The 25,166-nt window shown below is 36.6% G+C and overlaps 1 protein-coding gene across 2 annotated transcripts in view; it reads right to left on the bottom strand.

The window, feature by feature from the left end:
- The window catches only part of LOC149190750 (rhomboid-like protein 19), a 157,705-nt gene that overhangs the window by 58,651 nt on the left and 73,888 nt on the right, over window positions 1–25,166 (bottom strand). Inside the window, exons 5-8 of one of the 2 annotated variants that reach the window (XR_016256018.1) lie at window positions 21,223–21,337; window positions 20,864–21,066; window positions 20,324–20,464; window positions 17,855–17,962 (exon numbers count right to left, since the gene is read on the bottom strand). Coding sequence is in view for 1 of the 2 variants with exons in the window: in XM_089412250.1 (XP_089268376.1) it covers window positions 20,324–20,464; window positions 20,864–21,066; window positions 21,223–21,337 (459 nt within the window). In the remaining variant the exon portion in view is untranslated. The remainder of the gene's footprint in view (window positions 1–17,854; window positions 17,963–20,323; window positions 20,465–20,863; window positions 21,067–21,222; window positions 21,338–25,166) is intronic. The other variant, XM_089412250.1, reaches the window with a different exon arrangement.

Below are 25,166 nucleotides of genomic sequence, written 5' to 3'. Positions count from 1 at the left end.
CACCCTTAAGTTACAAAACAAGCAGAAAGCTGAGACTGATGCTTTAGCTATTTTTTGTCCCAAATGCAGAAAGAAGCATGCTTTAAGAGAATGCCCTTTGGATGCAAAAATCATAGAGACTTGTGTGATTTGTTCAGAAAACCATGAGACCAAGAGTTGTCCTTCAATTCCTGGTCTTAAGGTTGTTTTTCAAGAGGAAACAATTTCAAATCCAACAGAATCTCTTTGCTTTGTCTCTAGAAGACCTTGGCAGGGGCCACAAAACCAGGGTTTTAACAACCAAATGTATATTCAACCCCCACCAAATTGGAATTCTTGGCAGCAACCTTGGCCTCAATCTCAATCTCAATCTCAACCTTGGGCTCAAGGAATGCAAAATCCCTATGGAAGATTCTCTCAATACTATCAATATCCTCCATCATATCCAAACTATCCTCCCCAACAAATTCCTCAACAAAATCAACAGCCCCAACTTCAAAACCAAAATCCTCAACTTTCACTGCCATTCCCACAAAGACCAAATCAGTTACCTGCCCAACCATTACCAAACCCCAACAATAAAAATCCTCAGAATACCTATATGGTGGAAGGACAACAATTTCCAACTTATATGGTGGAAGACTGCACATCTACACAGAAGAGATTAGGCAGAAAGGCTTCCTGAAGCCTTATGGGCCTACAGAACTACATGGAGGAACACAACAAGACATACTCCCTATGAGCTTGTTTATGGGAAGCAAATCCTGTTCCCCATAGAGTTTCAAATTAGAACCTTCACAATGGCAGTCCAATTGGGACTGGATTTATCAGAAGCACAGAAACATAGATTGGAGCAACTCAATGAGCTTGATGAAATCAGGCAAGATACAGTTCAAAGAACTAGTATAGTCTAGCAGCAAAGGGCTAAATGGCATGATAAGTATATCAAGGAGAAGAAGTTTCAAGCAAGGGATTGGGCACTTTTGTTCGATTCAAAATTCAAATATTTTCAAGGAAAGTTTCAGACTCATTGGCTTGGGCCATATGAGATTGAAGAAGTCTTTAATAATGGAGCAGTGAGAATAAGGACAATAGATGAAAGAAAGGTACCTCTTCTTGTGAATGGTCATCGGTTGAAGATATATCATAAACCAATTTCAAGAGAGGATTTTATCAAGATTTTTAAAGATAACACTATAATAAAGTTGGTGAAGAAGAATTCTTCTTCTCCACTAACTTAGCTTTTATTTTTCTTGTATATATATATATGTATATATATATATATATATAAAATATAAAAAAAATCATAAAAAAAAACATAAAAAAATAATAATAAAATGTATAAGTATGAAAACCAATCATTAATTGGCATACTTATACAGAAAATACAGGGTGAAAATCAAAGATTTCTGACATCCTATATTTTCCATTTCCTTTCTGTAATAAGTAGTGACATAAAGCTACATTCATTTGCAGTTCATAATCTGCAAATTCATTTCATTTTACAGTCTCATTCCATCTCACCCCATTTTCATTTTATTTTACAGTTTCATTCCATCTCACTCCACTTTCATTCCATTTCACTGTCATATTCCATTTCCATTTCATTTCACATTCATGTTCCATAGCCATACTTCATTTTTTATCATGTTCCGCAGCTGATTCCATTCTACAGCTAATTTGATTCTGTAGCCATATCTCATTCAGCAGCTCTGGCATAATTATACAGCTTACAAACAAATGATGATTGCAGGAAATTGAAGAATCTTGTTTTGAAGACCAATATGCTAAAAGGGTACCTACAGATCAACACCAAAGAAAACAGCAAACGAAAAGGTTAAGTTCTAAAAGGTAAAGTGCAAAAATTTATTTTAAATAGCAAGGTTAAAACATAAAGTATATATAATATGGATATTCATATGTTTCCTTGACGAATCATCATTTGATTTGATTGCAATCTCCATCATACTACATATCTGCCACATCCTCCATATTTTGTCACATAACGGTCCATAATTAACTCCCACATTGATTATTAACAGTCATGACTATGACATGACATACTTGTCTACGTGTCTCCAAAACCCCTACCATCTATTCATTTCATACAAACCTACAGTTCCTTTCACCATATTCGCAGCCAATTCATTTCATAAAACCGGGAAGGGTAATTCTGAAGGTTGAGAACTCTGCGTAGTAGAAGGCATGGGGCTAATTGTCAGATCAGAACCAGTAGGAGCAAAGTACATGGAAGGATACCCATAGCTCAAAGAAATGTTGCAGAAAGCTGGATGGCTTAAATTCATCAAGAAATTTGATGGTTTTCATAAGGAGATTACAAAATCCTTTGCTCGATCTTTTGATGGCACAGAGGTAGAAATTGGAGATATCAAGTTTGCAGTGACTGAGTCATTCATGACCGAGGCTACAGAACTTCCAAGGCATGGTGAAAGATGGTTCAAGAACAAGGAGTTCCACAATGAATCATGGAAAGTAATACTCAAAAACCCAGGTATGGATGTCTCTGTTTTTAGAAAAGGTATTCCCATTTTAGCTCTTAAAAGTAAGTGGAGGAACATGCTCTTGGTTTTACAGAAATTTATCACTTGTGAGGGGAGGTTTGGTTGCATGTATGTCTACCATATCCGTTTACTGATGAATTTCTTAGAAAATGGAGAAATCAATCTTCCTTTCTTCCTGCTAAATAGTTTAAGAAGGATGGCCTCAAATGTGCAAAAGAGAATACAGTTCATAGATACAACCATGTATCATCATGGGTTGATAAAGATATTGATTGAGTTTCATTTAAAAAGCATAGGAGATACTTGGGAGAATTTCCTTATTAGAAACCATTTCCAAGAAGCACCAGAGTCACCTAAAGAAGATAATGTCAGAAGAAATAGAAGAAAGAAGACTGGTATAACTATTGAAAACAGACCTGAGTCTTCATTGCAGAAAGATGATGAAAAGTTAATCTCTGAAGAACTGACAGAAATCAAGAAGCAAATCAAGGCAAGAGGGAAGATAAGAAAGGAGAAAAAGGTCACAAATGAGGAGAATGTAAGTCCTCCACAACTTAGAAGGAGCTCTAGACTCCGAGGTTTGGTAAAGAAAACATCATCAAAAGGGACAGTTTTAAATTTAGACGAAGGAACCCCAGAACCATCTCCTGTTAACATCTCTTCTGCACACAGTCCTCAAAATTCTCATGTTCATCATTTTGAAGGTAGCCCAAGCAGAAGATCTCCAGGCATAGACCTAGTGCAGCAACAAATATATGACTATATAGAATCACTGGAGAAGAGAAGTGCCTCAATGAACCCAAAACCTTTTGTCAATCCACAAGAACCTCTAATTGATGCTCTCAAACAGGAAATTTATGAATTAGAGATATTGAATAGACATATCAAACAGGAGAATGAGACCTTGAAAGAACAAAATAAATTGGACAAGGCAATTCACGATAATACCATTCTGCATCTAGGACTGTGGTATAAGAAAAACAGGAAATTGAAAAGAAAGAATAAGATTTTGAACAGAGCAATCATTAACCTTAAGTACAAGCTTCTTATGAGAAAGCCCAGAATGACAGTCACTTCAAAGAAGAACAAAAGAAGGAAATTGGATGTACTAGTAAAGGTATCTGAGCAAATGCATTAGGGAGGAAGAACTCACATTTTTGGCAAATTGCATGAGGACATGCAATGATTTTGCAGTGGGGGTATGTTGAACCTCAGAATTACCCTCTCCTTGACATTTTTTCTCACCTTTTTCCCTCACTTTCTCATAAGATTACAGACCCAATCAATGATAAATGTTAGGTTTTGTCTTAAGGAAAGCATTAAAATGATCGCCATATTATATTTTCATGTTCTTGCTATTTGAATAGATTTTTGCAAATTAGCTACAGAACGCAACCTATTCTGCAGCTAACTGTGGATTCCGTAGCTACTCTCATGGTTTGGCAGGTTCCAGGTGTCAAATGAAGAATTGGGCCACATGGGCATTTCTAGAATCATCTCCACATGGATTCTATCCTATTCACTCAGTCTAGATCGACAGAAAAGCAAGCCTAAAGTCATGGTCAAAGATGGAGTCAAAGTACGTTATCCGAAAGCAGTAGGACTCTTGATTTGCTCTTTCGTAGCTAATCAAGAGTCTAATAGTTCTATTGCAAATCTAATTCAAATTAGCCACCTGTAGCAAGTTTATCTCATAAACAGTCATGTTACATTTAATTCGAATTAGCCACTTGTAGCAAGTTTATCTCATAAACAGTTATGTTATTTTCCTTTAAATATCGGTTGCATGTAACCGAGAGAAGTTAGAAGGAATTACGTTAAGTTCAGGCTTTTTACTGATACTTTGTATTCAGACTTCGTTTTTTCTATAATACAAACTTCGTGTTGCCAATGATCGTTTAAAGTGCATCCTTAACTAGCTAGCTAGTATACCAGCCACGTCAGTTGCAGAGGGCCCTACATTGAAGGAGGTTTTTCATTTGTTATTTTTAGCTCAATTTCCATTACTCTGTTTTCAGCAAATCTGTTTTCTAAATTAGGATGATATTTCATTTCAATTTTTAATCAATAGCATAATGATAAATCACAACTATACAGCCTTGTTCTTCTAAGATATTTCGTGGAGAAAAACAACTCTGTTTCCAAACTAAATTAAGATTGAAGTAATAAGAATACACAGTTACTTAGTCTTCTTATTGTTTTGTCATTCATTTTCTTAGAACAGAATTGTCAATTAACTGTGTTAATGGATGTTTTCAAAAGCCATTTCAAGATGATGATGATCCTAAACTAAATGGTTAAATGTCTAATTCATACAGTGATTGAATTTACTCAGTACATTGTTATTTTCCTAGGAACTTAGGAACTAAGGTATAATTGATTTCTTGCACAGCACTTCAAGAGGGTAATGCTTCACATTTGAATGTTGGAGAAAGTCAAAAATACATTAGTTGTTTATAGTTAGTTTTACATGCTTTTACCTTTTTGCTTTCAGATCCTCACTTAGTTGCATCACTGATATTCCCAATAATCATTTCAAGGAGATTGATTTAATCATATTCCAAAATTGAATGGTTGAATGTTTAATGAATGCAATTACTAAGTTACCTTCTACATCAATTCCATTCTTGGCTTTAAGAATTAGATCCATGGATTAAGACTAATGATAAGATAAGATAGATGCTCTGTTTTTTATTAGGTTCTAACTAGCCAACAGTTCTTGGTCCATTTTTAGGAAATTAGATTAACTTAGGAACATTTCCTTTCCTTTAAAATTCATTAGATTCACTTAAATTTTCTCATAGTTTCAGGTTGTACATTCTTAGACATCAAAGAACAGAAACCCCCCAAAAAAAACATAAAATACAAAACAACGAAGTAAGAAAAAGGTTAACTAAGCACATATAGTGCACCACACTTCATCAGCTTACAAACCTCGGTTGATAATTTATGCAAGCAATTTAGGACACTAAATTGACTAAACACATACTCAACAATCTCCCCCTTTGTCATTGATGTCAACAAACCTTGCAAGACAAGGTATCTTTCACCCTGTATCTCTCTCTCCCTTGATTCTTCCCAGTTTCTCTCCACCTTTGACATCAATGGCAAAGGCTGACTGGCGCATCAAGTGATATGGCTCCCCCTGACAACATGCTCTCTATATCATCTCTGCAAGCTCCCCTTGACATAATGATGCATCATCTAGGCTCCCCATGATAATCTACCTGATCCTGCAAACCTGTGATCTAACTCTTCTTGATAGACTCCCCCTGTCAACATGATTTTCTGCTACTTCAAATCATGCGTTGATGCTCCTCCTGAACAATATGCTTCTCCTACAAATTCCCCTTGTCTCTATGCATCTACCAATCGTGTGAGATATCATGGAGAAACCTGCTTTCTCTGCCAGATCTTGGTCGTCTTGTCTTCCTACCTGGTGAATGACTTTCCTGATTCTGTGGGGTCCATGTTAAGTCTCTTCTACAATCTTGTGCCAAAATGACCGGTGTTGTGACATAGATAACATTCTGAATTCCTTTCTGGTTTTGTAGGGTTCATGTCAAGTCACTTTTGCAATCTCTGGCAAAGTGGCAAGGATTATGGCACAAATAGCTCTCTACATTTGAACTCAATAATGGAGCTAAAGAGTTGTAGTTCTCGCTGTCATAGGTGTCTAGGACTCTGTCTTGTCTTCCAAAAAATATGATCCAAGGGCTTTTATAAAACCCTCTATCCATACTCCTCCAATCTCAAGCTCTATGTCCATAGTTAGGACATGTGTAACAATAACCATGAAATGTGTCTGTATACCTGGGTGTATAGGGTGAAGATCTGTTGAAGGTATTTTGCCCTTGAGAGTGCCTTTGTTGATCTCCACTTTTGAATACTCTATTATGGTGTCTTGAATGCATCATGTTGGTTTCTTGGGGCATTGGTCCTCCAGGTTTCTGTGTTGCTTGATTTGTGCAACACTTTGACTTTAGGCTTCTCTCCATTTTTGGCATGAGGCTCCTCTCATGAGACTTCTTCTCTTCCTTGACATGTCGCTGCTCTTCATCCTTGGGATGAGATTTCTCTTCATGATGAATTTTCTCATCAACCTTGGAGCTTTCATCCTTGTTGCTTGAGGACTCACCAACAAACCCTATACTAGTCTTGATAAGGAGTGACCTTTGGCAATTTATGATGTCATCCAGGACCTGTGAACTCAATTGTTGCTTCAGGTTGTCAACTTCTGTTCTCAAAGTGACAATCTCATGCTCATGGTTCATGCAATCTTCTTCCTTTTGCTTCATCTGAGAGCTCACAACATCTTTAATCCTTTTGTCTTCTTCAAGTTCCCTCTTCAAGGAGGTGATATGTTTTTCTTTATCCTGCTTGTTCCATTTTCTTGGCTTTTCTTTTTCCTTTTCCTTGAGTTGGCTTGTCAAGGTTCTTTCCCTATTGATCGCCCCTAGTAGTTTGCTTTTGAGATGCTCCACTTCCTTCTTGGCTTCATCAAGTTCCTTATCCTTTTCAGATGATTGTAGCTTATCAATTTGAGCTTGAAGATTGGTGTCGTGGACCATTGCTAGCATAGGTCTTCTAGTGACTCTATAGATTCCTTCAACTCTAGACCCCAAAGTAAAGGCATCCCTCATTCGGGATTCCATCAACCAGGTGAGGACTTTTCCTTTTATGAAGGCTACTCTCATCCTTTTGTCTTCAAAGGTAGAAATAGATACCAAGTTCTTCTTTAGTTCCGGAACATAAATTACTTCATGAAGAAGAATGGATTCTGTAATGACCCACTTATAGTAAAGTAATATTTATGGAATTAAATAAAATTAATTAAATTTAAAACTATAAATTAAATAAATTAAAATTAATAAATAAACTTTATTTCAAATTAATATATGCAGATAAAATCAAATCAGATTTGGTTTATAAAAATCGACACGTATCATAATTTAGACACGGTGATGGAGGATGTTGGTAATGGAAATTTATAAGAAGGAAGGGACGGTTGGAGGCAAGGGGAGGAGAAAGGAGGAGAAAAACTTATACACAGAGTCTGTTTATGATCAGGAAGAGTTGGGCCTTACTTGTTCTAAGGTTTCTGGGCACAGGGGAACAGTCTACTTCGATTGAGAAGTTTACTGGACTGAGTAGCAAGGTTCTGCTCGGTTTGGCTAGGTGGTTTTGGTCTATTGGTAACCGAAGCAGGAGCAGTTGAGGCATCATCGACCATAAGATTACAAGTAAGTACTTTCATTGGTTTTGTCAATTAAATTTATAAAATTTAGGAAATTTTTATTACAGGATCATGATGTGTAATTTCAGAAGCCTTTACTGTCTCTGCGTTTATTATTTCTCATTCTGTTCATAAGGAATAGTTGTTAAAATAATTCCCAGTTCTTACATCTGGTATCAGAGCAGGTTCAACTTTCGGACCTGTTAAGTTTGTTAAGGATTTAAATTTATCGAAATAAGGTGGTGCTAAAGTCATTTAAATCATGCACCCAGTAATAAATCTGACAGTACTCATTGTCTGTTTAAGACTTCAGCGAGATGATGCTTGGCCCTCGTTTCCCTTTCCTTTTCTCTGCAACTCCTTCAGCCTCTTTCTGTTTTAGCTTCAGTTTTGGTAGCTCTTCAACCCCCTGATCTGAAATAGAGCCATGTAACTGCATCACCATGTTCCTTGTCAACAGCAGAAGTATGAGGCTTGAAGTGAGAAAATCTAATTATTGGTGTTCTCTGGAGGCAATTGAGCCACCGCCGCCTTCATTTCATTACGTCAGCTTCTGAGATAGAAAGCGAAGAATAATGCTACTGATGACCCACTGATTAGCCCTGAAAGTAAAACGTTCACCGGTGGAAATGCTTGTGTTTCCATTGAAGAAGAAGTCATTGCCAATAAGATTAATACTTGCATCGAATATTGATCCTTCTTAATTGATCGCTTGTCGGATCGATTGATTTCAAACGTTTTGCAGAAAGCTAGCATCTGCAAGCTTTAGGCAACCAGAACTGTATGCTTTTAATGACAAATCAATCCAAATTAATGAAGTAGATACGCCTCTGGCTCCCTTCGTCGTCCTATGAAGAGCTCCTGTAATTCTTTCTTAAGAGATAAAGCTTACGGCAAAAAAAAAATTAAATGTTAGACTTCAAACTTAATCGATTCTCTTTCATAAAAAATAAATAAATTACTTGCTTTCTCTACAGCGTGTGGCCAAGAAGGACGACTCAAAACAAAATGTAGACAACATCCAAGAAATTCGACTTGCGTCTAAAAAAAAAAATTATTCGTTCTCCTGCTATAAGTTCAAAGGAAAAGATCTTCTCCTATGCCTGCGGCAGGGAGAGAAAGGCTCCAAAGAATGAATACGGCTCCCATAAAATTCCGATCTTAATTATTCCAAGCTTTAGAGAAATACTTCTTCAAAAAAAATTTACTGTCAAACCCTGGCTACCTAGCTTCTTGAGAGAGGTTTGTATCAATTTGAAATGAAACCCTAGCCGTCCAAGGTGATGAGGTTTGCTTACAGTCTAGGAGGAAGACGTCAAAAAATAAAATCAACCCTTTAGATCTTGCATGCCTGCGGCGCTTTAGCTCTCGACTTGAGAGAAATCGATCAAAAGGCTCACATTTACGACCAAGGAAGTTTCATTTTCCATTCCTTGGGGCATTCGTGAGACAAATCTCAATATCGATAGAAAGATATACATCTAAATACCGATACTCTAGATATATCTCTTTAGATAGATTAAACCATGAACAATAGCAATAAAATGCGGCCCGGAATGGCTCTAAACTTCCAGCCTGGGTCTCCGGTGCGAATAGACTATCTAGGCTACTATGCTTTCTACCCTTCGAATAACACCAAATCTAGTGTTAGAATATTTTGATTATGGCATAGGGATAAAATGATAGGAAAAATAAAGAGCTCCCGGATTACGCCCATCATAGCAGCTTCTCATGGGGTTCCTGCATGTCGCTAGTATACATATTGACTGCAAAAGATATGACTAAAATGTGTTAAAAATCAGAAATTGATGGATTCTAAAGCTTAAAGGTAAACACGAGGACAGGCCTATACCCAACACCCGCTCAGTTAATCAACTGCGTGCTAGGATATGGCGTGAGTTGTATAGTTTATTGACGCGTCAAGGTATGCATACTCTGTGGACAAGTATCATAAGGGTAAGTCATCGTAAGTGTAAGCCATCGTGTAATTGAAACAATGAACCATTCGTTATGATTACCGCCTTCTCAATCTTGAATATTAAAAGAAATCATTAATAATTGATAGACGGTAAAGATAAAACTGCCTACGAAGTTTCCACTACCAACACGCCTTTAGTTTCGCCGTCTTTCGATCTCGAAAACAAGAATGGAAAATGAGATATATGATATAATGAAATTACTTTTATTTAATTATTAATTTAATTATATTATATTATATTTATTTATCATACTAAAGAATATTTACTTTATACTATGACTACTAACTTCCATCTGTAAGGCGTATTAAAAATATAAAAAAAAATAAAAAATCGTCCACCGAAACTTCTCCACTAAATTTCTCCACCTGTGAACTGTAAAATACAAAGGTACGTCTAAGCAAGCTCAGTGACTATTAAGTTCAGAGGTATTTTTTTTTTATGATTAGCTTTGTCGCACTGCTAATTTTTCTAATATATCAATATAGTTGCTACTATAGATAATCCTTGATTTATATACCATATTTCTTTTCATATTTAAAATATTAGATCTTAATAATAGTTTTATAAATATTTTATTTATTAAAATTTGATTTTATGAAATAAAATATATTAAATTTTGGTACGACATCCATATTTGTATTTATAAAAATAAATAAAATATACTCGTACCATGTTGATATTTCATTTATATTAAACGAACAAAAAAAAAATCATCTCTAAAGTAGAGTGGTGTTATATTAACATTTTCTTTTCTTTTTTTAAATATGTGTCTAAAGAAGTAAATTCAGCTATACTTTATGTAGTGGCTTTTAATTTAGACATTCAATTAATTTGACTGTAAGAGTAAAAAAAAAATAATAATAAAAAAAATGTATATATATATATATATATATATATATATATATATATATATATATATATTTTAAGACCCAAGCATTAAAATAAGTATTGTTACGTATTAGGATAGAATACCTTGCATTAAGGACAAGGAGGTCGCGAGAACACCCTCCTTGACCTCGGTACCAGTAAGATCTGCCTAGTAGATAAAAATAGCAAAAAAAAACTATACCCGTTTATAAATGTAAAATGGCAAAAAACTATATGTTAAATCCGAATGTATACCTCAAATTTTTATAAAATTTTATTGTGTATACAGGAAACATTACAATGGTAAAATCATATGAGCGACGACGACGTGATCGAGCAGCATCACCGTCATTAATGCCACCACCGTCGTTATCACCATCTCCATCACCATCATCATCGTCTCCATCGAGACCATCATCAACACCAATCGCTCCAGCACCGAAGTTCACTGTGATAATGAACTCCTTGGAAGCCTTATTGGAATCATTAAAAGGGTCAACTAGGGCTAAGACCAAAGAAGAAATTCAACCCTTAGCAACCAATTCAGCAGAACCAAAGAATTTTGAGTATAAAAGATCAAAGGAAGATATTTCTAGGGAACTTCAAAAAATTAAACTCCAAGAATTTTCAGGAGGTCGAGCTGGAAAACGTGCTAAGGCATGGTTTTAAGGAATAAACAAATGTTTTAAATTAAGAGAATACTCTTCTTCTGCAAAAACAAAAATTGTTGTATTTCAATTAAAAGAAAGTGCCTTGATTTGGTGGGGAAATCTGGAAAAACAACTACACCTCACAACGGATAATGTCCCTTGGGAATTGTTCGAGGAAAGATTCCGCGCGAAGTATTTACCTCCATAGTTTCAACAACAATAAGCCGCAACCTTTCATACATTAGTTCAAGGTAATAAAACAGTGGAGGAATACGAGATAAGGTCTATGGAGCTTGTAAAATACATTCACTACCTAGATTCTGATGAACATCAGGCTGAACGTTTCATATTTGGGTTAAATCCTCGCATCAAGGCCTTGGTGAGCATGTGGAAACCATCATCAGTAGCTGAGGCGGTAGAATGTGGTCATTATGCAAAAGAACATCTAGGAATCAAAAAGGATGTAAGGCCAGCAAAAACTTTACAATCAGGATTTTCAAGAAAGACTCCTCGAAATTTCTTCAAGGGAGGTAGCTCAAGACCACCTTATGGTAATAGATTTATCCCAAGAAATGTAGGAACAAGAGCTCCCATGGCAGTTAATACTATAGCCGTTGAATCATCAAACACCAGTCCATGGAAATCTCGTGGAACTGCTAATAGAGAAAGAAATTCGAGAGGAAACAACATGCGAGGACGAAGCGCTTTATCTAGAAATTCATGTCCTGATTCAGGAGGACCAACACAGGTTAATTGTTGGGGATCTATAGGACCGCATTTTCAATGTGATTGTCCAGAAGCTTAAGCATATATATTGCATAGGACTGGAAAGGAACCAATATCAAATAACCAAGGCAATCATAGAATTCATGCATTAGTCAACAACGATCAAGCAGCACATCAATCCACTATAGTGGAATCTTCAGGTATTATTAATGGTATAAAACTCAAAATCTTATTTGATACTGGTGCCAGAGATAGTTTCATTTCGTCATATGCATTAAACAAATGTGGGTTGGCAGCTCACAGACAAAATGATTTCAGACAGGTAGAAATGGCCTCAAGAGACCTCCAATCCGTAGACTTAAGTGTGGATCAATGCAAAATTGACCTAGGGGTTTGTTCGACTAAATTGAAAGTTTATGTTGCAGCCTTAGGAACTTATGATCTTGTCATAGGTATGGATTGGCTAAAAACTCATCAAGCTTGGGTAGACTGTTATGGGAAAAGAATTCTAAGTATAAATGATGAAGGAGAAGCGATCCAAATTCAAGGAATAAAGAGAAAAGTATCTTTATGCTACATATTAGCAATGAAAATGAAGTGTTGCTTAAAAAAAGGTTGTCAGGCATATGTAATTCAGGAAGTAAGTAAAGAAAAAGGACCATCCTTAAAACAAAATCCGGTGTTAGCCGAATTTCCGGATGTATTTCCAAAGGAACTACCAGGATTACCTCCTGAAAGAGAGCTAGATCTCACAAAAGAATTGAAACCTGGTACTCAACCAATCTCTAAAACACCTTATAGAATGACAGCTCCAGAACTTCAAGAATTGTAAATTTAATTGAAGGAACTATTGGATATAGGACATATTCGACCCAGTATATCACCTTGGCGTGCTCCTGTAATTTTTGTTAAGAAGAAAGATGGATCCTTAAGATTATGCATAGATTATCGAAACTTGAATCGATCTACAGTAAATAATCGATATCCTATGCCTCGAATTGATGATCTTTTCGATCAAATGAAAGGAGCTGCTGTCTTTTAAAAAATTGATCTTCGATCAAGCTATCATCAACTAAGGATTTCTGAAAGCGATATTTCTAAGACTGCATTCCGGACACGTTTTGGACATATGAATTTACAGTGGTATCATTTGGATTAACAAATGCACCAGCAGTGTTAATGAATCTTATGAACAGTGTTTTCCGCAAATATCTTGATCAATTTGTACAAGTCTTTTTAGATGATATACTCATCTATTCCAAGAATGAGAAAGAGCATGAAGATCATTTACGGATAGTGTTGTCCTGCCTTAGAAAACATCAGTTATATGGAAAATTATCCAAATGTTCGTTCTTTCAGGAAAAGATTCATTACTTAGGTCATATCATATCAGGTGAAGGGATTTCAGTAGACCCTGAGAAGGTAAAAGCAATCATGGAATGGCCAATACCAAAAAACGCACATGAAGTACGAAGCTTTATGGGTTTAGCCAGTTACTACCGAAGATTTGTGGAGGGATTCTCCAAAATTGCAAAGCCGATTACAACCCTTCAGCGTAAAGGTGTTAAGTATGAATGGACTGAGGAATGTAATAAAGCATTCTCTGAACTCAAAAGACTACTAACCAGTGCACCAATCTTAAGAGTCCTTGATATGGACAAAGATTTTACGGTATGTACTGATGCATCCAAACAATGGCTAGGTGCAGTATTGATACAGGATAGAGAAGTAATAGCGTATGTCTCTAGAAAGTTAAAGTCTCATGAAGAACTCTATGCTACTCATGATTTAGAGTTAGCCGCTGTAGTGCTAGCTTTAAAGATTTGGAGACATTATCTGGTGGGGCGAAGTTTTACACTTAAAAGAGACCATCAGAGTCTACAATATTTGTTCACCCAAAGAGACTTAAATGCTAGACAAAGACGATGGAGTGAATTCCTAAGTGAATATAACTTTGGAATATCATATATTAAGGGAAAAGAAAATGTAGTAGCAGATGCTCTAAGCAGAAGACCGCGGATATTTTCTCTCATACCTATCAAAGTAGACTTAAGGCAACGAGTACTAGAATATCTCATAAAAGATAGTTAGTATTTAAAAGTGAGATCTAATCTTGAAGGTAAAAAGTCAAAAGAATCTAAGTTTGAAGGATATGAACTAGAAGATGATGGAATCTTACGTTTCCATGGAAGGATGTATATTCCTGATAATAGGGATCTACGAGACACTATCCTTAAGGAAGCCCACAGAACAATGTATTGTGCACATCCTGGAGTAAAGAAAATGTATGCGGATACCAAGAAACTCTTCTTCTGGTCGGGCATGAAGCGTGATATCATTCAATTCGTTGCAAGATGTTTGGAATGTCAACAAGTAAAAGCAGATCATTGTCATTCAGCAAGTCTATTACAACCTCATGACATTCCGATGACCAAATGGGAGATTATTTCTATGGATTTTATCACTAGGGTACCTTTTACTTCTCAAAGACACAATGCCATTCTGGTAGTAGTGGATAAATTAACAAAAAGCGCCCATTTCATTCCCGTAAGAGATACTTATGAAGTTGCTGACGTCGCTCGAGTATTCATAAATGAAATTATCAGATTTCATGGAGTACCTAAGAAAATTATATCAGATAGAGATTCACGATTCACTTCAAGATTCTGGACTTGCATGCAGTTAGCCTTAAGAACTCAACTAAATTTGAGCACGGCTTATCATCCTGAAACTGATGGGCAAACAGAAAGGGTAAATCAAGTACTTGAAGATATGTAGAGGATGGATAGGATGGGAGCGGAAGAGATTAAGAAGGATAGGATGATTATAGAATAGCTGAAAATCAACTGAGACAGAACATGGATATTATAATTGTAAAATATTAAAAATAATAAAGAAAACAAATTCAACTTTGTAATATAAAGACCTATATACTCATAATAATCATTAATATATTTTATAAACCCTAACTTCGGGACGAAGTTTCTGGAATGAGGGATGTATGTAATGACCCACTTATAGTAAAGTATTATTTATGGAATTAAATAAAATTAATTAAATTATAAATTATAAGTTAAATTAAAAATAATAAATAAACTTTATTTCAAATTAAGATATGCAGATAAAATCAAATCAAATTTGGTTTATAAAAATCGACACGTATCATAATTTAGACACGGTGATGGAGGATGTCGGTAATGGAAATTTATAAGAAGGAAGGGACGGTTGGAGGCAGGGGGAGGAGAAAGGAGGAGAAAAACTTATACACAGAGTCTGTTTATGATCAGGAAGAGTTGGGCCTTACTTGTTCTGAGGTTTCTGGGCACAGGGGAACAGTCTGCTTCGACTGAGAAGTTTACTGGACTGAGTAGCAAGGTTCTGCTCAGTTTGGCTGGGTGGTTTCGGTCTTTTGGTAACCGAAGCAGGAGCAGTTGAGGCATCATCGACCGTAAGATTACAGGTAAGTACTTTCATTGGTTCTGTCAATTAAATTTATAAAATTTAGGAAATTTTTATTACAGGATCATGATGTGTAATTTCAGAAGCCTTTACTGTCTCTGCATTTATTATTTCTTATTCTGTTCATAAGGAATAGTTGTTAAAATAATTCCCAGTTCTTACAGATTCCCCAAAGTCCACATCAAATTTGACAGAACCAAAGCGCTTCATTGGATATGTAGAGTTGCCCCAAGAATGATCTCCAAACTTGCCTCCCTCTCAACCATATTTGAGAGGACTTCCTTATACCCGGAGAAGTGTCTAGAAGCCCCACTATCTGCCAGCCAACTATCATACAAATCTGGAGGGGAAGAACTAGAAAGGGCAGAAATAAGAATATATTCATATTGATTAGCAATTGCATTACTTTCATACCTGGAGTTCCTTAGTTGAGATACCCTCGTGATGTAGGATTGTACAGATTCCCCCTTCTTCATCTTCATTTCTTTGAGTTTACTCTTCAAGGAGAGGATGTGGTTCAAGTTGGTGACTTGATACATCCCTACTAGCTTATCATGCATATCCTTGGACTTCTCAAGTTACTTACATAAACAAGTAAATGATCTTGCAAACCATCAATAATAATTTTCTTAGCCTTGATCCTAAGTTGCAGGAAACGTGGCCCTAGGGGGCGTTTCGCCAGGGGAAACGAAACGAAATGCGTTTCCCCGTACCGTACGGCCTGGAAACGCGTTTCCGGCCGTACGGCCACGTTTCCCGAAACAGAAACGTGGCCGTACGGCCGGAAACGCGTTTCCAAGCCGTACGGGCCACGTTTCCCCAAAAAAAACATTTGTTTTTTAAATTTTTTTTTCTAATGTAGATCTCTTACATTTGTTTGCCCTAGTGTTGATATGCAGTTCATGGTAATGTTAAATTCTTAAAGTAAAAGTGATATTCTCCTTTATTTTTCATTTTCATCCTTTTACTTAAATTTTTAACATTACCATGAAATGACTCAGGATGTTTGAGAGTGGTTTCGTCGTCATTGGATTTCATATGGAGAAAGTAGAATTTTAGATCTTACTCAAAATCCAGCAGACTTATCTGTTTTTCAGGATTTCAGGATTGGGGGGATTTCAATGTTTCCATTGGATTTTATCATGTACTAGGGTATGGAACTTGTATTTAATCGAGAGAACAAAGCCCTCTATGCAGGGGAGACTCCCAATAATCAAGAGAATGTAGGGTACTAGGGTATGAAACTTGTATTTAATCAAGAGCACTAAGGTCATTCGACTATGTAGGAGGAGACTCCCAATCAATCACGATACAAAAAATTAGAAATTTCTCGTGGCTGATTTTGGATATTTCTATTTTCATTATGTGATTATTCATGAGTAAATGTGATGTAAATTTAGATACTTATAGTCTATGCATTGACAATTGACAATTTTATCATGATGTAATAAATTAGAATGTATCATATATGCTTTATGATTGCACATATTTCTTAAATTCCTAATATATATATATATATATATATATATATATATATTCGCGTTTCCCCGTTTCCAAAATTTGGGGAGGTCGCGTTTCGTATCGCTTCCCGTTTCGGAAACTCGTACCCGTTTCCCCGTTTCGTGCAACCTTGCCTTGATCTCACCTTTCTTATACTTGGACTTGGTGGCAGCGAGAACATTCTCTGGAGGCTCAGGAATCTTTCCTTGCGCATATTCCAAAACATCATTGTCATCCAATATAGCTTCTAGCCTGATCTTCCATGCAGCAATGTTTGTTGAGTCTCCTAGCTTCTCATTGTCCTTGAAAAAAAAAGGTAGTCATCTTGTCCAAATCAAACAGGCTCCTTCAGCTTCTTCAAATATGATTGCTCTTCTCTCTTGTCTCTTGGGGCTTTTTCCTTCACCTTAGCTCTAATACCATGTTAATTTTCCACTGTTTTATGTTGTTACAATTACTTTAGCCCAATTCTTAACTTCATTTAGCAATCAATTTAATCTTGCAGTAATCAACAGCGATTGTAGATAGAACAGTGAATGCAATGTACAATAGGAAGCAATGGCAAGAGACACAATATTTCATCAAAGACTAGGGAAAACCCACAACGGGGAAAAACCTTTGAAATTCTTCTTCTTATTAGATTGTCATAAAATATTCAACAAAGAGAGAGTACAATAATTCAATCCAACAATAAGTCAAAGTCAATCTTTGACTATCCAAATAGACAAACCAATAATAAGCTTCAAAAACTCAATTTTTTTTCAATTGTCAAAGTCTGCAATTCTGTCCAAGTCAACAGTAATCAAAGTGTGCCCTAACCAGTCAACAAGCCAACAGTCAAAAGCCCCATAATGAAGCTCGGTCAAAGGTCATCAAACTCGGCCTCCTTTGCTGGTCAAACAGAGGTCAAAACAGTCCCAATCCAAGCGATCAAACCTGGTCAACGGAGATAGATTTCCTGCAGTCAAAGTCCACAATCAAGCCTGCAGTCAACGCAGGTCAAAGTGCCCAGAATCCCTCGGCTCTTGTGCCAAATAATGCAGCCTAGCAAAACAGAATTTCTCCCAAAAGATCAAAGTCAAAACATGCCCAAAACATCAAGGTCAACGCTGGTCAAAGTATCTTAAACAGAAATTCAACAGAAAAATTTCAAAGCTGCCTCAAAGACCCTGGCACGTGTGAAGTCATCTTGCAATCTTCAGATTTGTATGAACCAATGAGAAGAGGAGAGAGAAGAATGATGTGTTGATGATGATACCAAATGAGGTGTGCCTTAACTTGTATTTATATGCGTTGGAGGGGTGCCAATTTTGCTTCTAGGCCAACTTGGACAATTGTGCCATTGTGGGTTTTTGCATCAAAAATATATTTTTCCTTAACCAAATTGAGTGCTTCCAAGGGCAATTTTGGGTCTATCTAAAATGAGGAATTTTGTCCAATGAAGGTAATTTATCCCTAAGCTGCCAAATTAACACAATTCTGGAGGCATGAGTTTATCCCTAAGCTGCCAAATTAACACAATTCTGGAGGCATGAGTTGCCCCTTTTCTCGACTTTCTTTTTCCACCCCTCTAATGCACCTTTTTCTTTTAAAGATTTTCCATTCTTTCTTGCATAGCTTAAGTGAACTAGCTCACTTTATGCTTTTCCAATACCCCTTATATATAGTAGTTTATCACTCATCGAGGTTGGGACATTCATAAGTTCCTTTATTTAGATAGAGCATAAAATGCCTAAAACTAGGTGATGGCTAATGAGGGGGATAGAGCTCACCCCAGCCTTTTTCCCACATGCTCATTACATGTCCGAGCCATCTTTTGCATTTTTCATTTTCTTTCAATTGTGGCTTCATATGTTTTTATATTTCTTTCAGCTGGATTAACCTCTAAGGGAAAATTTATTGGCCCTGACTCAAAGATGAGAATATAGGTTGCTAGTCCCAATGACCAATGATAATCAACCCAAAGAATGGAAGTGCATAGGGAAACTTGAAAGGTGGTATGTATGAATTACCTTAGGCATGCTATATCAATCAATGCCTCCTATTAGTGCCTCTCCTTACAATGGAAGGAAAGGGCCTTAGGAAAGGTCACACTAGACTAGGGGCAAAGGATAATCTCCTAGGTGAAATATGGGAACAAGAGTACAATCAGAAGCAGTCAATCATCCAGCTTGGTCTGTGATCCATATTGGTAATGGCCCAAATATTAAATGAAAGCACATGATTACAAAAATGGATTTACCTTGTGATAGATGACCCACCTTCCTTCAAGAAATATGCTAGATGAGAGATAGCATTGACCAGAGCATAGGTGGAGAGCTTTGAAGTAAAGCTATCTGTGGATCATCATAGGGATGCTAGCTGGCTGGCTGACAAATGGGAGAAAACTTTTCTCCTAGGAGTTTCCCACTTTTGGTGCGAAACATGCCCAATGAAAAGGCACCAGTTTCCAGTCCTTTCATCAACTTTATTTCCTTAACTCTTTTAAAACTGTTTTGCGGGATTTACTCTTCAAAATTACCTTGGAATTCCTTGTCCTGAAATCCCAGCAATCATACCCTATGGAATTCCCCCTTGAGCCAATGCAGAGCTGGCCAAAAGTGTGGAAGAGGGTTGGCGATGTGACAGTGGCCTCCCTCTTAGTTTAACCACGGGCACACTTGAAGTTTAGGAATTTATCTCAAGAAGTGTTGGGATAGTGTGATAACATGGCCAAGAGTGGCCTTTCTGATGGTCTCTGCCTCTCTTCTTCAAAGGTAGAAACAGTGAAGCCTATTTTATGGGACTTCCTTTTTTCAAGGTCTCGATGGGCATGGGTGTATTCTTAGTTGGAGAACAATCTTCAGGAACGACTGCATTGGAGGGAAGCTTTGTTGGGAGATTCCAGACCTGAGATTCAGGGTTCTCTAGCTGGTACTTGGCACTGTTTGAGAGTTCCTGCAGTGTATGTTCTCTGGATTCAAGAAACTCTGCCGCAAGTATGTATTTGATAATGAGTTCAATTCTTTGGTTGCTTTTGGTCAGTTATGGATAGATGAGGTACGTATGCAATTGCTGGCAAAACGACCATTCCTGATCAAAGATGCCACAATGTTGGACCAGGTCTCTTACTCTGTTTTTTATAGCAATTTTGGTTGCTTTAGGGAAGAGGATATGACAATCATTTTATATACCCTTCCATCTTTTCACTTTTCTGTTTTCAGCTGATGTAAATAATTATCTGTACATACAAACAATTATTTCTACAAAAATAATAATAATATCCAACATACAAATGTTGGTTGAAATACCCTGGAACCAATAAAATGTGAATTATCATGTTCACAAGAAAAGAAAGTCCAACTTGTTGAAATTCGGTCATACTATTCTCATTATAAAAGCAGTAAACTGAAAGGACATATATACCTCCTCCTAGATTCCTCCATAGGGTCAGATGCTGGCAAAGATATGCCACCTGATACATAGCTGTCTTGCTCATCGCTGCTACTCCGAGAATTTCCACAAAATATTTTTTGGCATATTGAAGCAAATGCATCTACTATTGTTCTGCATTATAGGTAAACCACAGTTAGTTATAAAAAACAGAAAATGAATAAGGTGAAAAGTGGCTATGTTATCCAAGGATACACTTCCACAGATTACACACATCCAGTAAGCTCTATTAACATCATTTCAGTTAATCTAATCGTTTTCTGAGCTAAAATATTTTTCTCAACACACACAAATTTATGCTAATTAGCAATCTATGAAAAGCTAGCCAACCTGGTTGCATAGAAGGTACATTTAGTCTGTCTTCTCTAGAAGATAGAAAATACACATAAAACAAAGGGAAAACATAGAAACCCGAATAGATGGATGTCAAAACATAATTAAATTGGTTAGGACATTTGGTTTACAATAACAATACAAAAAATGTCTGGAAAGGAAGCAAACATACTTATTTACCTCAAAAAGGCAGGGAAAAATGTAGAGAAAGCAAAATCATCACTTAGATGCCCCTTCAAATTTGTCTCTGGATTCCGTTGAAAATACCGCAGGTATAGCCAGCTCCAATAAGTTCCAAATATTACAAAGGGGAGGTAGAGCATTGATTCTGTTGTTAAAAGGCTTACAACAATGGATACCATAACCATAAGGGAAGGTAGCCACTGGATAGAGTGTGTTCCATGCATAAAACCTTATTAGTTCATCCAAACTCATATAAGATCACTTCAAGAGATAAGTAAATGGCAAACAAATGGAATCACTTTTCTTGATGGACCACATTTAACATCATAGCTTGAAGGAATGCCTATGGGTGGTACCTTGGCTTGCAACTTGAAAACATGGAATGCGGTAATTTCTTGCTCAGGCATAATTTGTTTCACACCTACAAGGAAACCCGACAAGACCCCATGAAATCCCGAAAGTGGCGTGTACCTGTTAGCAAAAACAAGAAAATTCATTAGATCACTTGTCAAATAAAACTAAGTTTGGTTCTCAGAAAAAATAACAATAATACTCCAACTATTTGAAAAAAAAAAGTTAACTTGTAAAATGTGTTGGGATTCACAAGTAAGAGAGAATTGAATGGAACCCAATAACAAACATAAATTCTGCAATAATCGCCAAGCACAAATGTGTACGATAGAGAAAAAAATGCCAAGCTCAAGTGTGGATGAGGGAGTGCAAGTGCACACAAGAGATCAAATATAGCCGAGCACAAGAGATGCACTAAAGAGGATAGCACCCAAGCACAAGAGAGTGCAATAGTTTTGGTGCCCATAGCTTAAATCTCTTTTATAAACAATGAATGAACCACTTAAATGAGTAGTACAAAGAAGAGTCGGCATATACATACACAACTCAAGGAGTGTGACGAACCTACCTATACAAGTTGGCCTTAGACATAATTACACCCTTAATTTCAATATCTCCCCATAATCTAAACAAGCAGCCACAAAGGAAAGACCTTACATCACAAGATCACACGTCCCCCCTTAATGTTGAACAAAGACCACATAGATAATTCATTACATATCATCCCCCATTAATGTCATAACGCTAACTTGGTTATCTATTGGGGTCGTTGCTAGCAGAAACCAGGATATAGACTAATAGAGGTGGGCAAAACTTTAGTTCAGCCGATGTATCATCAACCATGGTGAGAAGTGCTTGTGGTGGAAGAGACTTTTCATGATGTTTTGATGGACCTACAAGAAAACTGATCGCATATACTAATGTGCATATGGCCCACTTGGGTATAGGCCTCCACCTAGCTGGAGAAAGTGTAAGTAGATCAGATGGATCTATCAAGAAGTTGTCATTAGCATCACTAATATGCTCATCCACTAAAAGATGAGAGCTAGAAGGAGTAACCTGTGATAAGTGAATATTCTTTTGTAATATTGGGGCCACAAGAATCATCAATAAGCTCTTCATTAGCCACAACTATTTGCCCTGTTATGGTAGGAGGAGTGCTTGAGGAAGCTCTTAGAAAGGCACAAGGAGGTACAATATCAAAATGTCAAGGAGAAAATCCATTATAACATGCAAGGAATCACCCATAGAATGATTGTTTGTAAGTAGAAAAAGAAAAGATCTTGTTGGACCATGGTCTATGAGAAGGAAATTTGTCAAAAATGGGACCACTACACTTAATCACCTTGTGAGCGAAAGGAAAATGAAGATGAATTCCTTTAAAATTTCACTATATCCAACTAGAGCATGGGATGAATTGTTGATTTTGAGATGTTTCACATGTCATTAGGAGTATGGGCCCATGCAATTGATCCAAAATTTGAAATGTGAAACTAATGGTTTGTGTTTGTACCATTTTTTATATGGGATAATCATAATACCATGAACAAGATTAGGTGTCCAATTGATCATGTGAGTTGCACAAATAACTACTTCTCCCCAAAACTTAAGTGCCATTTGTTTGCATTGAATTAAAGCATCAGGCCGTCTCCATAATAGATTAGTCTTTCACTCAACCATTCCATTCTATCGTGTAGAGTAGGGAAAGTTGTGCCACCAAGAGATGCCATGAGAAATGAGAAATTGTTTCCGATATATTTTCCTCTGGCAATAGTCCTGATACATTTAATCGTTTTCTTGCTTTGATGTTCCACTAAAGATTTAAACTATTGAATTTCTCATACATTTCATCCTTAGATTTAACAATGTATTTACAAAGTGGGAAAAATCATCCATGAAGGTGAGGAACTAATTAGATCCCCCAAAAGAATGGGTTGCCATAGGTGTTGAGAAATCAATAGGGCAACAATTTAGAGTTGATTTCTCTTACTTGATAATTGCTTGTGAATATATGTTGGCTTCTTATTACTTTTATTATGTTCTCTTCATCAAACAATTACCAAAAACATAAACATGAAGATCACAAAAGACAATGAACACAAGATATAGGCTCCAAGCCAGGGCAAAACCCCACAAGGGGGAAAACCCAATCAACTTCTCTTCTTATAGAATTAGATCAAAGTGAGAAATCCAAGACCCAAAAACCAAGACCAAGACCTCCCACAAGACCCAAGTCAACCCTCCTTCAAACCTTCCTCAACCAAATCAAATCCAACCAAGTCAACAATAGTCAAAGCTTTTCAAATCTGATCAAACTGTAATTTTTGGCCCCTGCAACTCTCTGAAATTTCGTAAATGTGACGGAAATTAGGGCAGAAACTTCACACGTGTGGCAAAATTCTCTCTCCTTTGACTTTAACTTTTCTTCTCTTGTCTTTCATTGGTCGCACAAAAATCAAAGTTGTTGATGATGATCCAGGAGGTTGAATAGGTCTTGTGGGGAAAAAATTGACTATTTTGACTCAAATAGAACTCTTTCTCCTCTTTTTTCAAAAGCCAAATGGGATTTGACTTAAGTACGATAGATTGACTCATGACAAATATATTTTGATTCAATAAATCCTATAAGCATGAAGAACATGCTTGACTAATGAAATAATAATAATAATAAATTATTTGTCTTCTTTTGCTTTTTCATGAAATACAAGATGATACAAGTACAATAATAATTATGAAGACTGAACCTAGTTACATTTTCCAACACTCCCTCTTAACTAGGGAGGTATTCATAATTACATACCAGGATACAAGGATACTCTCAAATTGAAATATTCTCATAAAAAGAGTTTGGATTGATAAGCCATCATCAAGCATCAACATTATAACCAACATTGTCAATTTGCAATATAGAAAGGCCTTGAATAACAAGCTCTAACTCTCCACTAGATTAGAGCACAATGTTGGGAGGCATACATTTGGACACCACCACCACCGCCTCTCAAGGCACATACCCCATCTGGATGTTCACCAGGTATGTCCTTATAGGACTATTCTTATCTTGGATTCCCAATCCTCAAAGAATATCGGTCCTCTTCAACTACTCTTATCTTGGATACCCTGTCCTATCCTCAAAGAGTATCGGTCCATGGAACTACTCTTATCTTTGATTCCAAATCCTCAAGAAGTATTAGTCCCAGATGCTTATCCAATCCTCCATTCTCCCTACTAGTGCCTTCACTAGACTTACAGTTGTTAGTCCTTGCCTAGTGCATGACACATGGAAAATACGGTGTCCATCATCACTCCCTCTCATCCAGGGAGGAGATCCTTACTCCCTCTCAGCGAAAAAGACATAACTACAAGCCTCAACTTGTTTCAATCATCAGCTACATATTCTTCTGTGGAGATCTAGTTGTAGTTGCAAGGCTCCTATCATGCATCACATCATACCTGAGCTTCAACCTTCTTGGATGTCAAACATTTTACAGAGCCAAACTCTTTCACAATCTATCTTCGTGATAGGGTTTTGCCATCATCCTTTTATATCACTTTCCATTAACCACCAAAAAATATATTGTCAAACCAATCAATGTAGAGCCAATTATAGCTCCCTCTATCTATCTGGGAAAGTGAACTTCTTCTAGATCAGTGTTGAATCTATCATACCATCAAGTGATCAACAAACTATCTCATGACTTTTTATATCAAATTGTTGCCTTTCCTACCTTTATAATGTACTTCTACTATAGATTCTTTCTGGAAGTCATATCATATTCCAAAAATATTTTCTCATCATCAGAATTGCCAAAACAAGTGAAGCTACTTCAAATTTCAAACTGCAGGTTCCTTCAAGCCACTTCGTGCTTCTAGCTCCCTTTGAAGTTGTCATTACTATCTTCCTTACATTCTTCAAGAGACCATATCGGATGTTGATCGATATCACCATGTG

Source organism: Pinus tabuliformis, chromosome 3_1 (assembly GCF_031772625.1).
Source record: "Pinus tabuliformis cultivar Carrire ecotype Pingquan chromosome 3_1, CPIR1, whole genome shotgun sequence".
In the NCBI taxonomy this organism is placed as follows: Eukaryota; Viridiplantae; Streptophyta; class Pinopsida; order Pinales; family Pinaceae; genus Pinus; species Pinus tabuliformis.
The sequence above is the reverse complement of the archived record's forward strand: the minus strand, read 5'-3'. Positions and strand labels throughout refer to the sequence as shown.